The sequence below is a fragment of the Gorilla gorilla genome, chromosome 14 (genome assembly GCF_029281585.2).
Source record: "Gorilla gorilla gorilla isolate KB3781 chromosome 14, NHGRI_mGorGor1-v2.1_pri, whole genome shotgun sequence".
Lineage (NCBI taxonomy): Eukaryota > Metazoa > Chordata > Mammalia > Primates > Hominidae > Gorilla > Gorilla gorilla.
Window position 1 is genome coordinate 50,728,357 of NC_073238.2, and position 14,833 is coordinate 50,743,189.

General features: G+C 43.1%; 1 protein-coding gene across 4 annotated transcripts; it reads left to right on the forward strand.

The window, feature by feature from the left end:
- The first annotated feature begins 2,648 nt into the window (after positions 1–2,648).
- On the forward strand, positions 2,649–13,626 carry CCNA1 (cyclin A1). Of its 4 annotated transcripts, none has more exons than XM_004054382.5 (9): positions 2,649–2,967; positions 3,842–4,030; positions 8,389–8,635; positions 8,827–8,951; positions 9,404–9,627; positions 10,739–10,943; positions 11,878–11,991; positions 12,931–13,064; positions 13,370–13,626. In XM_004054382.5, exons 2-9 carry the CDS (start codon positions 3,866–3,868, stop codon positions 13,419–13,421), a joined length of 1,266 nt encoding a protein of 421 aa, XP_004054430.5. In that variant the 5' UTR covers positions 2,649–2,967; positions 3,842–3,865; the 3' UTR covers positions 13,422–13,626. The 4 variants fall into 4 exon arrangements, with proteins under 4 accessions (XP_004054430.5, XP_018895027.4, XP_004054429.5 ...); XM_019039482.4 differs by having other exon boundaries at positions 2,681–2,967; positions 3,845–4,030; XM_004054381.5 differs by lacking the exon at positions 2,649–2,967 and adding an exon at positions 3,305–3,540.
- Positions 13,627–14,833: the final 1,207 nt, after the last annotated feature.

Below are 14,833 nucleotides of genomic sequence, written 5' to 3' on the forward strand. Positions count from 1 at the left end.
AAAAAAAGGGGTTATATTAGTATTTAAGTTATGCCAAATATTTTAGATATTAAAGAAAGTTGTATTTACAAGTATATTGTTTAATTCTCAATATATTACCAAATATATAGTTTATTTAAAGATGGGAAAAATTAAAATCTACTTATGTTTGAGTTCTAATCCTGTTTTGCTATGCAAATCTAATCCCGATTTGCATAGCAAAATCAAGATTAGATTATAATGTTGCATTTAGCAACATTATAATTATGCATTCCACTAAAACTGTGCAATTTGTGAGAAAGTCCTTTCTACTCTCTCTACTCCTTTTGTTCTTAATTCTAAGGCCAAGTTTTTAGTTTAAATTTTTAAAGTAAAAATGGAACACCTATTCAGTTAAATTTGTTTTTATGTCATAAATCATTACTCGTTGGAACACAATATTCAGTGAAGACTTTTTTTTTTTGTTTTGTTTTTTTGATATGGAGTCTTGCTCTGTCACCAGGCTGGAGTGCAGTGGCATGATCTGGGCTCACTGCAACCTCCGCCTCCCGGGTTCAAGCTACTCCCCTGCCTCAGCCTCCTGAGTAGCTGGAACTACAGGCACGCACCACCACGCCCAGCTACTTTTTGTATTTTTAGCAGAGACAGGGTTTCACCATGTTGGCCAGAATGGTCTCGATCTCTTGATCTCGTGATTCGCCTGCCTCGGATTCCCAAAGTGCTGGGATTACAGGCGTACGCCACCGTGCCCTGCCTCAGTGTAGATATTTTTTAAAGCCAAGAAAGCCATAAGTATTGCACAAGTTATACACGTATCTGAATTTACATGCACACATAGATATCAGTTCATCGGACTCACTCTCCTGTTTAAGATATGACCAGAGGCTTGTAACGACAATGTAGAATTCTAAGACAGCACAATAAAACAATCATAAACTAACCATTTCCCTTTGCCAAGTTTAGCAAAGTGGATGGAACAGGAAAAAAGATGTTCATGATAATCCTATTTCATATAGATTAAGGCTGGATTAAGGTGCAGCCATTCAGATAAGAGGAGGGGTATTAAATTATCCGAAGGTCTCATTTGGTTACTGTTATTTCTTAAGGCTTTTTTAAGGCTAAAGACGGCTGAAAGTCACTGGACACCTTTGTAGCCTTGTCATCTGGTCCTGGCCAGATCTGAGTTGAGGAAAACCAGCCTCAGATCGGCCTCTGCAGGAGTTGGGCGCTCCCCACTCCCTGCACGCCCCGACTCCAACACTGGCTTCAGCTTCAATCCCAGAAAAGAGGATCAAAACGACAGGTTCCACGAACAAACACTGCGCCGGCGCCTCTACTTTGGAGAAAAGGAAAAGGGCGTGAGGTTTCGGTCATTTTTGTCCAAGGAAATCAGATGAAAAGGGGTGTACAAGGGACCAGGTCTCGTGAGCGCAGCCAATCTTGTCCGCTCCCAAGCGACTCAGGCTCTTGGCAGGACTTGCTGTAGAGTCCCAGACGGAGTTAGCCACTGAGTCCTTCAGCGACCCAGGAAATAACAACACTGTTGGCAGGTGGGGGAGGGCTCCCGGGAAGATATCCAATAGTGGCGTCAGGCAAGAGGAGAGAAATGCTCCTTTCATTCACCTTGCGAAGCAGAGCATTTGGTCCCCGTTGGCCTCTGACTCTCTGTTGCGGCAATCTAGATGTTACCAGAGTTCCCGTTTCCTTCATATTCAAAGGCACAGGAAATCTGGAGTGTAAGCGGACTGCTGTCTCTCAAGGAATAGAAGTCTGTGACAAACGTATAGAAATGAGTTTCATGTTGAACAAGATCCGTTTCTGCGTTCCTCCCTCATCCAGCCTTGATTCTCCAGATGCTTACCAACTTCTTAATATTTGCCTCAACTGCAAGGCTTTCAACCCGCGCTTTTGTTAGAATACTACTATCTTCCCATTAAAGCAATGCCCACACTCAGTTTGCTTGGTGAAAATGTTAATAACGCACACTTAGAAAAACGGTGATAACCGTTGCTTGCATAAAGTGGCCATTTGAATAGACTTTGGGTCTGACTTAGAGATTTAGGGATGGATGTTTTAAAAAAAGCAAAAGTAGTAACAGACTATAGCATTGGTAATGTGTGTGTGCATATATACATATTATTTTTTAAAAAATAAAGTTCGATTATTTCACCTGGCTTGTCAGTCACCTATGCAGGCGTCTGAGCCCCCGGGTTTCCAGAAGCCCCCCGTATAAGGACCCCAGGGACTCCTCTCCCCACGCGGCCGGGCCGCCCGCCCGGCCCCCAGCCCGGAGCGCTGCCACCGACCCCCTCAACGTCCCAAGCCCCAGCTCTGTCGCCCGCGTTCCTTCCTCTTCCTGGGCCACAATCTTGGCTTTCCCGGGCCGGCTTCACGCAGTTGCGCAGGAGCCCGCGGGGGAAGACCTCTCGTGGGGACCTCGAGCACCACGTGCGACCCTAAATCCCCACATCTCCTCTGCCGCCTCGCAGGCCACATGCACCGGGAGCCGGGAGGGGCAGGCGAGGCCCGCAAGGACCCCCGCGATGGAGACGCAACACTGCCGCGACTGCACTTGGGGCAGCCCCGCCGCGTCCCAGCCGCCTCCCGGCAGGAAGCGTAGGTGTGTGAGCCGACCCGGAGCGAGCCGCGCCCTCGGGCCAGCGTGGGCAGGGCGCCGCAGCCTGCGCAGCCCCGAGGACCCCGCGTCGCTCTCCCGAGCCAGGGTTCTCAGGAGCGGGCCGCGCAGGAGACGTTAGAGGGGGTTGTTGGCGGCTGTTGGGAGAACGGGTCACGGAAACAGTCCCTTCCAAAGCCGGGGCCATCGTGGGGTGGGCGAGTCCGCCCTCCCAGGACGTGTGCAGACGGCCGCGGCCAGCCCCACCTGGCCCGGGCGGAGACGCACAGCTGGAGCTGGAGGGCCGTCGCCCATTGGGCCCTCAGGGGCCTGAACGCCCAGGGGTCGCGGCGAGTCCACCCGGAGCGAGTCAGGTGAGCAGGTCGCCATGGCGATGCGGCCCCGGACAGCGGACGCCTGCCTCGGTCGGCATGGAAACGCTCCCGCTAGGTCCGGGGGCGCCGCTGATTGGCCGATTCAACAGACGCGAGTGTGCAGCTCAGCCGCAGCGCTAAGCCCGGCCGCCTCCCAGGCTGGAATCCCTCGACACTTGGTCCTTCCCGCCCCGCCCTTCCGTGCCCTGCCCTGCCCTGCCCTGCCCTGCCCCGCCCTGCCCCGCCCTGCCCCGCCCGGCCCGGCCCGGCCCGGCCCTGCCCAACCCTGCCCCGCCCAGCCGGCCACCTCTTAACCGCGATCCTCCAGTGCACTTGCCAGTTGTCCCGGACACATAGAAAGATAACGACGGGAAGAGCGGGGCCCGCTTTGGGGTCCAGGCAGGTTTTGGGGCCTCCTGTCTGGTGGGAGGAGGCCGCAGCGCAGCACCCTGCTCGTCACTTGGGATGGAGACAGGCTTTCCCGCAATCATATACCCTGGATCTTTTACTGGGGGCTGGGGAGAAGAGTATCTCAGCTGGGAAAGACCGGGGCTCCCAGATTTCATCTTCCAGGTAACGTGGGTTTAGTATCCCGACTTGGAGGCTTGTCAGAATGTTTCTCTCCTTCCAGCCCAACACGAAGTCTTGGGATAAAAAGCCTCCCTCAGGGATTCAAATAACTTTTGATTCAGAGCAACTTTGATCGCCTGTGCGGTCGCACCTGCCCTTTCAGCCCCAATAATTGCTGGGAAGATCAGCAATTGGTGTTAGTCCCATTGCTTGGTGCTCTCCCTCCTAGAGGTTCGCTGTGTCCTTGGAGCCCGGGGTGGACGGGATCGACTAACCAGCTTGTCTGTTTCTCTTTCCCTGGTAGCAGCAGCCCGTGGAGTCTGAAGCAATGCACTGCAGCAACCCCAAGAGTGGAGTTGTGCTGGCTACAGTGGCCCGAGGTCCCGATGCTTGTCAGATACTCACCAGAGCCCCGCTGGGCCAGGATCCCCCGCAGAGGACAGTGCTAGGGCTGCTAACTGCAAATGGGCAGTACAGGAGGACCTGTGGCCAGGTAATGACTCAGACGCATTGAGAATGATGCTTGTGGAGAACGGCTCTCCTGCTTTGGTGCCAGGTGCTTTTCTCTTGCCCTTGTACCTACAACTCCCCTTGAGTATTACAACCCTGGAATCTGGTCTACAGGGAAGTTGATTTATTTCTTTTCTTTCTTTCTTTCTTTCTTTCTTTCTTTCTTTCTTTCTTTCTTTCTTTCCTTTCTTTCCTTCTTTCTTTCTTTTTCTTTGTTTATCTTCCTTCCTCCTTTCCTTTTCCTTTCCTTTCCTTTCCTTCTTTTTTTTTTTTGAGACGGAGTTTCACCCTTGTCGCCAGGCTGGAGTGCAGTGACGCGATCTCTGCTCACTGCAACCTCCACCTCCCGGGTTCAAGCGATTCTCCTGCCTCAGCCTCCCGAGTAGCTGGGATTTCAGGCACCCACCACCACGCCCGGCTAATTTTTGTATTTTTAGTAGAGATGGGATTTCACCATGTTGGCCAGGCTGGTCACCAACTCCTGACCTCAGGTGACCCGCCCACCTCGGCCTCCCAAAGTGTTGGGATTACAGGCGTCAGCCACGGTGGCAGGCCAGTTGATTTCTTAAGATCACCTTGAGGGGTTCGGTTTTCAGCTAGAAATAGTGATTAGTTTTATTTGTTATTTTTTCCACTATCAAGGAAATAGGTCTAGGAACTCTTTGGGTTATGTATATTAAAGTAATTTAAGGGCTGGGCTAAAAGGAAATGTGAATGCTTCCAAATAAACTGTGGAACTGGGTTTCCTCCAGGTTAGAGCAGTGTTCACATTGATGCAGGCTGTGCCTAAAGCAAACTGGATAATCTTGGCTGTGTTCATTGCGGATAGTGTTAAAATCAGGATTAGATCAGGCTAGATTAGATTACTCCAAAATGCGTGCTTTGAAGGCAGACATCTTCCCAGTACTGACTAAGCAGCTATGCTAACAGGTAATGGTCCCTCAGATATTAGTTGTGTGAACTTAACTGGTCATAGATACCTTAACCAGACTGAAAACTATACCTTTCCTATTTCATAAGTGAGAAAATCTGAAAGGTTTAAGCCTCTGCCAAAATAAAGCTATGGTAGAAACTAGATTAGAAGCCCCTCATCTACTGACTCTTCACATGCTCTGTTCAAAGCTTTGGAGAAAATTGAGTGGAAGTGGTTTTAACAAATTTTAATTTGCTTAGCAATGTTTGCTTTTTAAAACTTAAAGCCTGAGACTTGGTTCTTATGAATTGTCAGTTGTGCCTGTGTTGAATGGTCGCATTTTAAATTCCCAGTTGCTAACCTCTTATGTTACCTGGTGCCACTTCTGCATTTCCCTGTACCTGTCCTCTACAACCTGCTTAGAAATCTATTTTGTACCTTCCCTTCTCTGTTTAATCCTCAGTAACCTCCTCCTTCATGCCCACTCTCAGCTGATCACTTTGTATCTTATTTTCCTAAAAATATAGAAGCAAGCAGAAGAGAATCTCCACATGTCCCCGTGTGCCATATAATCTGCCATCTACATCCTGTTATGTGACTGCTATGTCCCTGCTCTCATGCGAGGTGCCCCCCTGCCCCCCGCCATGCGTACAATATACTTATGTCTTCTTGCTTCTTCAAGGATGTTACTCTAGCCACTTTTCTTTCTCTCATTAGTTTTTTCTTTTCTACTGGGCCAAATCTGTAAGCATACAAATATATTGCCATTTTCCCATCTTAAAAACCTTTCAACTAAACGCTCCCTCTGAGTATTACAACCCTGGAATCTGGACCACAGGGAAGAAGCTGATTTTGTAAAATCACCTTGACCTGTCCCTTTTTCAGCTAGAAATGGCGACGAATTTTCTTTGTTAGTTTTCCAGTATCAAGGAAATAGGTCTAGGAACTGTTTGCATTATGTCGATTAAAGTAATTTAAGTGCTTAAAGAAATTTAAGTAATGGGACAGAAGCTATCCCATTTAAAGCCACATATCTTGAGAGTTTGTCGTATCTTGACATATATAATGTTGCCTTTCCCACTAACATGTAAGCTCCATCCGGGTGTTGATTTAGGTTGTCATGTTCACTGTTGTGTGTCCATTACTTTGAACAGACCTGGGCCTGGCCAGGATGGCACACATTGTTTGTTGGATGAATGTTCTCTGTCTCTAGTTCTTTTCCTGCTCTATTTGGACTCAATTCATAGTCTTTTCCTTCCTCGACTGATCAGCATTATTTGACATGGTTGATCATTATTTTTTCCTTGAAATAATTTCTTCTCATTCAGCTTGTAGAACACCACTCTCCAAGTTTTCTACCTAGCTCATTGGCCACTGTTTGATATTCTAATTGTTACTTATATATATAGTCTCTACAAGTTAGAGTGCCCTAGGACCTAGTCTTTGATCTAAATCTTGCACTCACTCCCTTAGTAGCCTCTTAGTCTCCTAGCATTAAACACTCTCTGTTTGGTGATGACTGATATTTCTATCTCTGGCCTGGGCCTCTGAGCTTTATTGCAGGCTCACATATTCAGGAGCCTACTTGGCATCTCCACTTAGGTCATATAATAAGCAACGTATAAAATGAAACACCCATCCTTTTCCCTACTCACAGACTGCTCTTCCCAAGTCTTCCTTATCTCAGTAAATGGAGTAGCCATCCTTTCTGTTATTTAGGCTCCAAACCTTTGTCTTCCTCAATTCTTATTTTTCTCTCACCCCACATCTAATCTTATGAGAAAATATTATTAACTCTACTTTTTAAATGTCTAGAACTATTTTGCTCTTCATGGTTTACAATTACTTCCCTGGTTCAAATCCCTATTGTGTCTCACTTAGAATTTTCAAGTTTTGTAATTGATTGGCTTACTTACTCTCCACCTATGCACAGCCAGAATCATCCTTTTAAGAAATAAAAAGATTATGCCACTCCTTTGCCCAAAATTCCAGTGGCTCCTGTCTCTGAATAAAAGCCAATTCTTAGATCAGCCTTGGCAAGTGAACAAAAACAAAATAATAGTAATGAAAACTAATCCTTAATTGGCCTATGGTAAGTCCTTCATGATTGGCCTCTTTTTTCTTTCTGTCCTCATGGCCTATATGACTGTCTCACTCTGCTCTGTTTGCTCCTACTGTGTCTTTTCTAGTTTGTTTCATTCTTCTCCCACAGACTAGAATATAAACTCCATCAGGGTAGTTCTTTTTAAACATTTTGTTCACTGCTAAATTCTGGGCACGAGAAAAGCTTCTAGCACATAGTAGATACTCAGTAAATATTTGTTTATTAAATATATGTCCCAGTCTATGGACACAGTATCTATGTAGCAAGAGTCAAACCTGGCAGTAACTTGGAGCTGTGGTTGTAGCAAGAGTCAAACTTCGCAGTAACTTGGTTATCTGGTTACAGTAACTTCTGATTGTGACTCTTTGTTGTCTTTGTGATTTCCCCCCAATTACTACCATAAGTGTTCGTTTTCTTACAGACATAAGTCACCTATTTAACTTGATAAATAAAAGGGAAAGTTATGGAACCACCTACTAACTTAGAAGTAGCCTTCAACAGTACACACCAAGATACATTATAAACAAAATGTTAATGTGGTAGACAGAGCTGGCATTTGCATAAATATAGCTCAGGTTCATAGAGCTGCCCACCTGCCCTGATTCAGCTGACATTCATGCCATCTGGCATGGCTCACCTTAATACGCAACAGTGTTTGATGCATTATGCTTGTTCACTGTGGTGGCACCACAGTTGTTCCCATTGTTCATGTTATAAGAATAGAGAAAAAGGAGAAGTGATTAAGAAATTTCCCCAAGAGTAAATGCATTAGGTCATACGTAAAAGTTCTGTGGCTTGTAAGAGAATTTAGCAGCATCAGTTTCCAAAATCGTGTTTCTTAATAAGTGGATATAAAATGGAAACATTATAGGGGTCTTCTGGCTAAAAAGTTATTTATTTAAGGAGGGGAATTGTAGGAACTCAGTCACTGCATCAAGAGTTATGCTGACTACTTATAAAATCTCATGATGCTATAAATATAAAAGCCAATTTACAGTTTTCCCTTTATATGTGGTACCCATTTCATTTTGGAAGAGAGCTATAGGTTTTCTTTTTTCTACAATCTTGAGTTTCCTTTGATACATATGTGAGGTAGATTAAAATTTTAGGTAGCTCTTTCTCCAAATATCAAATGTAGACAAAGATAAGGGGGGAAAAATTACACTTTTGAAGACCTTTTTTTTTTGGAATTAAATTGCCGACATAGATTTTTCAGTTTAGAATTTATCTTACCTTCCCAGGCTGTTGGTTTGAGTCATGCAGGTTCATATTGCCTCTGTGGTCTTTCACGTGGCCTCTAACAAAAGATTTAAACATTTTTTAGGGGATCACAAGAATCAGGTGTTATTCTGGATCAGAAAATGCCTTCCCTCCAGCTGGAAAGAAAGCACTCCCTGACTGTGGGGTCCAAGAGCCCCCCAAGCAAGGCTTTGACATCTACATGGATGAACTAGAGCAGGGGGACGGAGACAGCTCCTCGGTCAGAGAGGGGATGGCGTTGGAGGATGTGTATGAAGTAGACATCGGCACACTCAAGTCAGGCCTGCACTTCCTGCTGGATTTCAACACAGGTAACTGACTTGCCTATGGTTGATGGCTGATGGTACCCTGTATTTATAACTGCCTGCAGCATTCAATAGCTAGTAACTAGCAAGAGAAAAACAGCAAGTAATAACTGTATTCACAACTGCCTGTGGAGGGTTAGTGGATTGAACAAATGTTTAAATTAAATGAGTTATCTGACAATATTGAACTCTTGCAGTTTCCCCTATGCTGGTAGATTCATCTCTCCTCTGCCAGTCTGAAGATATATCCAGTCTTGGCACAGATGTGATAAATGTGACTGAATATGCTGAAGAAATTTATCAGTACCTTAGGGAAGCTGAAGTAAGTTTTCCCACCTTCTACTTCAATCTTCAGGACCCAAGCTCTTATTACTAAGATAAATTATAAACTCTTGGTCCATAACCACTAGTGAATGGCACTCTTATGCCAGCTAAACATAAGAATATCTATGAAAAATAATAGTTGTGATGGCAAGTCGCAATTGCTTGGACTATTTCTACATGATTCAAAGGGTTTATATGTTAAATATTTCACTCTTAGGAATAATTCATATTGCCATTCTCCCCTGCCCCCCCAACCCCAGGTTAATTTGCTAACCAATTACTTTACAGAACCAGAAATTTACACTTTCTTCCTTGTTATGATAAAGATTTATTTGGCTCTGATCAGAATCTTTCCAACCTTTGCTTGTGAGATTTTTAAATAGCAACTATATTGTGGAATGATCTTTCTGAAATTGCAACTACTAAATATCAAAACCTTTTCCCAATCAGATAAGGCACAGACCCAAAGCACACTACATGAAGAAGCAGCCAGACATCACGGAAGGCATGCGCACAATTCTGGTGGACTGGCTGGTGGAGGTTGGGGAAGAATATAAACTTCGAGCAGAGACCCTGTATCTGGCTGTCAACTTCCTGGACAGGTTCCTTTCATGTATGTCTGTTCTGAGAGGGAAACTGCAGCTCGTAGGAACAGCAGCTATGCTTTTGGCTTCGTAAGTGTTCTTTCAGCTTGCATAATATGAAACTATCACTTGTCAAAACATGGAATTTTTGTCCTCTATTTCTTATTGAAGAAATGCAATGCTTGATAATTAAAACTACTCATGTGTCCTTTGATAAAAGATCATCCTCTTCACAGGATTTACTGAGAAACTGAAACTTACCACATGTTTACTCTTCAATCACCTGGTTATGATTTATAGCAACAAGTTCAGTGTCATGACTAAGGCAGCCATCATCTCAAATTCAGGATCTAATTTAACTATTTTGCAGTGTAGTCTTTTTGCTATTTCCTATCTATTAAGTCCTATTTAAAGACAGTGTGGTTACAAAAAGCTATCTTCGTGGTCTAGCAAATGACCCATAATAACAGGTTTATTTGGTTACAGTGAATAAACTACTTCAACTGGTTCCTGTTACTATCATTCATTCATGACAGTACCTAATTGTGTGGGAAAAGAGAGCTGGGTTGTGGCTGAGCTACCTTTAAGTGACCTGTTGCTGAGTGGTAGTTTCTTTTCTGTTCTTCTGGTCTCAAACATTCTATTGTTAATGCAGAAAAACTTGCCAAAATTCACCTAAAGAAAGTAGAAACAAAGGCAGAAGGAAAGAATTGATCATAGTGAAATTATATCATTATGTCTCTTGGCTATAAGCATCATTTGCTAATTCAGTGGACAAAGTTGAACAGCATCTTTTTAAAAACTAGAGGCCTGTGGAGTTTGTTTCTATCATTGTGTTGATCATAACACTTTTTTCTATGAAGTGATTTGAGGTCTGTAGAATGTGTAGGAATTTACCTGTAGTGTGTGTCATTCAGAATCTTTCAGTGTATCACAGGCCCAAACCTAAAATTCTTGGTTGGAAATTGTTTCTGTTACTACTCCTAGCAGTAAATATAACCTATCCTTGTGATAATCATGTTCTTGGTCCAGAAACAAGCTTCTAATACTTTCATAGCCCTGAGTCATTTAGTGGTATTTAAGTGGATATGTGGCTGCAAAGTAAGTCTGCAAGGGCCATGCGGAGAGGCGTGGCTTATGGTAGCACAGGAGTAGAGCCATAGGTTTCAAGTTTTACTTCTAAAAACTCTTCCTTTCCCAGGAAATATGAAGAGATATATCCTCCTGAAGTAGACGAGTTTGTCTATGTCACCGATGATACATACACAAAACGACAACTGTTAAAAATGGAACACTTGCTTCTGAAAGTTCTAGCTTTTGATCTGACAGTACCAACCACCAACCAGTTTCTCCTTCAGTACTTGAGGCGACAAGGAGTGTGCGTCAGGACTGAGAACCTGGCTAAGGTGTGTATGCCGCATGATTTCTAGGAACTTCCAGTGCCAAGGAGCGTAAAAATCAACCTTTCCCAATCATCCTTCAGTTCTTTTTTCCTTTTCAGTTTTCTTCCCACAGGCCCAGAAAAACTGTTCCAGTGCTGAAAAAGAGCTAATTTTAAGAACCCAGCTTTTGGTTATAAGGCATTACTATTGACTATGTTTGGCAGGCACGGGTTGTCTAATCACCCAACTATTTAAAAATTTAAGCTTGGAAACTGTTCCCTTATTGGATACAGACCACATACAAGCAAAACCTCCTAGGTTTATAGAGTGGGAACAAAGTAAATCTAGTTTAATAAGGTTTTAGTCTCATCCTAATATATTAAGTAATGAGCATTGTTTGGTTGGTTGGAGTTACAGAACTTTAGTTGAAGGCATTGAAGTATTGGTTTGGTCAACTGGGTTTCCAGTGACCATAATCTAGGATATCTGGTATTTATGTGCTGTGCAAAGAGTAATAAGGATGTCCACATGTTTTACTATGTTTCTTCTAATATGAGATATTCCCACTGGTGCTGTCCTAGTCTCTGAACTTCCTGATAGATTAATAGCTTTAATATTTTTATCTTTTGGCTAAAATCTCTGTTCCAATTCCAGCTGCCAGAGCAGTACCACTTTATCTCAGCATAAACCTAAACTATTAGCATAAGAAAAGTAACCTATCACCTATACTTTGAGCAGGCCAAATACTTTTGTATTGACATTTTACCAAAACATAAATGTTACTGTTGTTATAGACAGGCATACCAATTACTAACCCAGTAAATAATTTTGAGCATCTATTTTTGTAGATGCCGACTGAACAAAGATAAGATACCATTTATTTCCTTGCCATTTCCAGGCTTACTTATGACCTTAGTCACATTTCTAATTCCAATGTGTTTTCTTCTCTTGTGCTTAGTATGTAGCAGAGCTGAGTCTACTTGAAGCAGATCCATTCTTGAAATATCTTCCTTCGCTGATAGCTGCAGCAGCTTTTTGCCTGGCAAACTATACTGTGAACAAGCACTTTTGGGTAAGATTCTAACTTCTTTCTAGATGAAATTCAAGGTCTATCTAGAATGGGCTTGCCTCTTATGAGGGCAAGTTAGTTTAATAAGGATCTGGTCAACTTGACAGCAGATCACAACATGCCACTGAGTCTTCCAGGTCAGTCATCATGGCTTTGACTCAATGGCTTCACTCTATGAGGACTGAGATTGCAGGAAGTCAAGGAGATAGCATCACACGCTCCTTCAACAGAAGCAGGCCTGGAAACCTCAGTGCCCACTGTTATTCAGGGAGGGCCCTTGAGGTACAATCATTGACTGCTTCAAGCAAAAGTTGTTGACTTTTACCTTCTATATTAAAAACAAAAACCTAGGTCCAATTAGGATGGCCAGAAGATTGCACCTCAGGCTTTCAAGACAACAGGGCAGTAAAGTGTTGCCTCTTGCCCAAGAAGGTGGCAACATCAGAAATGGACCCCTAGGTTTGGTTCTGAAGGCTCACTGTTGTACTAAAAGAAGTGGGGTGTCTACCCTTATTTTCATGAATGCTTATGTTTTTTTCTGCTGCATTTTCTTTTTTTAAAAATTTTCTTTTACTTTTTTTTAAGCAATTCTTATTCCAGCACTGCAGTGTTTTGACTAAAAATTTTTCATGTTGTGTACAAATAGAATGGTCAGGCAAGCAGGGCTCTATAAGGACCAGTAAAAATTTCACTCATGAGGGAACAAGGAAAAAGTGATCCAGCCCCAAATTGAGCATTATAAATTTATAATATGAGAAAATTTAGAGCCCTGGCTGTTCTTTCTGATATTTTACATCTAAAATCTCTGAAGGGGGTTCTGGTCTCTTTCGAGATGAATGTGAATATTTACTAAGGGACTAATTTCCTTTATTTCAAATTGGTTATCTTCAGATATCTAATATAAAGTTATGTGAAGCAATTTTTTTCTTTTGTCTTGATTAGCCAGAAACCCTTGCTGCATTTACAGGGTATTCATTAAGTGAAATTGTGCCTTGCCTGAGTGAGCTTCATAAAGCGTACCTTGATATACCCCATCGACCTCAGCAAGCAATCAGGGAGAAGTACAAGGCTTCAAAGTAAGTCACTGACATTTTCATATCTTAGCTCTCTATTTAAAGCTTAATGGGTTATAGTAATGGTTACTAGATTAAAAATAGATTAAATTGTGTATCTGGTGCCAGGTTGGAAAAGTAAGGTTACGTGTACAAATTTACAAATAAATTTGAAAAGACCTAGATTTATAATTTGTCAGCTTTTAATACTTGTAGTCAGCCAGCTTCCTTCCATTCTGTTAAAACTACTGGAAAGTTTTCTGTGACCTGAGATTTTATCAAACCAAAGTCCTTGGCTTGTGCTGACCTTGCTTTGGGTCTTGTTTCAGGTACCTGTGTGTGTCCCTCATGGAGCCACCTGCAGTTCTTCTTCTACAATAAGTTTCTGAATGGAAGCACGTCCAGAACTTCACCTCCATATCAGAAGTGCCATTAATCGTCATAGGCTTCTGCACGTTGGATCAACTAATGTTGTTTACAATATAGATGACATTTTAAAAATGTAAATGAATTTAGGTTCCCTTAGACTTTAGTAGTTTGTAATATAGTCCAACATTTTTTAAACAATAAACTGCTTGTCTTATGACCATGTGTTAGACTTATTTACTAATTATCATGGCTGACATATTCGTCTGGAATGTTTGTTGAGAGTATTAAAAGTGTTATGTCTATTTCAAATATTCTTCAAAACTGGTTTTGTAAACGTGGCATGCTATTAGGATTAAGTATTCCAAGGCATCCAGGGATATTCATGTTTGGTAAATGGCTGCTTTGAGGCTTTTTTCCTTCCTGTCTCTTTATTCCCCAGGTAGCTCGCCATAGATTAGTAAAGGAAGGAAGGGACAGCGTAGACAGATGGGTGAAGGGATTTGAATAAGCGCTGCCTGCTCTAGCTTCACTCTACCATCCTAGTCAGTAAGACAGGGGTTGAGGCCTAAATGTAGTCACATAGCTCTTAGAGGTCACTGACATTTAATTCTAATCCAAGGATAGCATGCTCATTTGTACAGGGCTGCTATTATGTCTATGATCAGGTTTGATTTAGGCACCCATTAAGCATATATTTCTGTCTTAGAAGATGCTTTGGGAGGTAGAAAAAGCAAATTTCACCTTCGGAAGGAACATCAGAATAATGAACCCAACCCACCAACTGTGTCTCTTGGGAGACCTCTACCCTAAGCTTTGGTATGGCTTGAATTATTCATGATCTTTCATGATCTACAGTTTACTTCACTAATCTATATATGTTTTCTCTTCTCTTCTCTTCTCTCCTCTCCTCTACTCTACTCTCCTCTCCTCTCCTCTTTTCTGATGAAGTTTCAGTCTTGTCACCATGGCTGGAGTGCAGTGGCATGATCTTGGCTCCCTGCAACCTCCGCCCCCCGGGTTCAAGAGATTCTCCTGCCTCAGCTTCCCGAGTAGCTGAGATTACAGGTGTCCACCACCACACTCAGCTATTTTTTTGTATTTTTAGTAGAGATAGTTTCGCCATGTTGTTCAGGCAGGTCTTGAACTCCTGACCTCAACTGTTCCACCTGCCTCAGCCTCCCAAAGTGCTGGGATTACAGCTGTGAGCTACCACGCCTGGCACACCTGGCTAATTTTTTGTATTTTTTTTTTTTTTTTGTAGAGGTGGGTTTTTTTTGCCATATTGTCCAGGCAGGTCTTGAACTCCTGGGCTCAAACCCTTGGGCTCAAGTGATCCACCCACCCACCTTGACCTCTCAAAGTGCTGGAATTACAGGCGTGAGCCAATGTGTCCGCCCAGCACTTATGTAGGCTACAAGATGGGT

Coding starts and splice junctions, on each gene's coding strand:
- CCNA1 (XM_004054381.5), top strand. CDS start 3,433: ATGGAGACAGGCTTTCCCGCAATCATATACCCTGGATCTTTTACTGGG. Junction 8,952..9,403: donor AGTACCTTAGGGAAGCTGAA/GTAAGTTTTCCC, acceptor TTTCCCAATCAG/ATAAGGCACAGACCCAAAGC. Junction 11,992..12,930: donor CTGTGAACAAGCACTTTTGG/GTAAGATTCTAA, acceptor TGTCTTGATTAG/CCAGAAACCCTTGCTGCATT.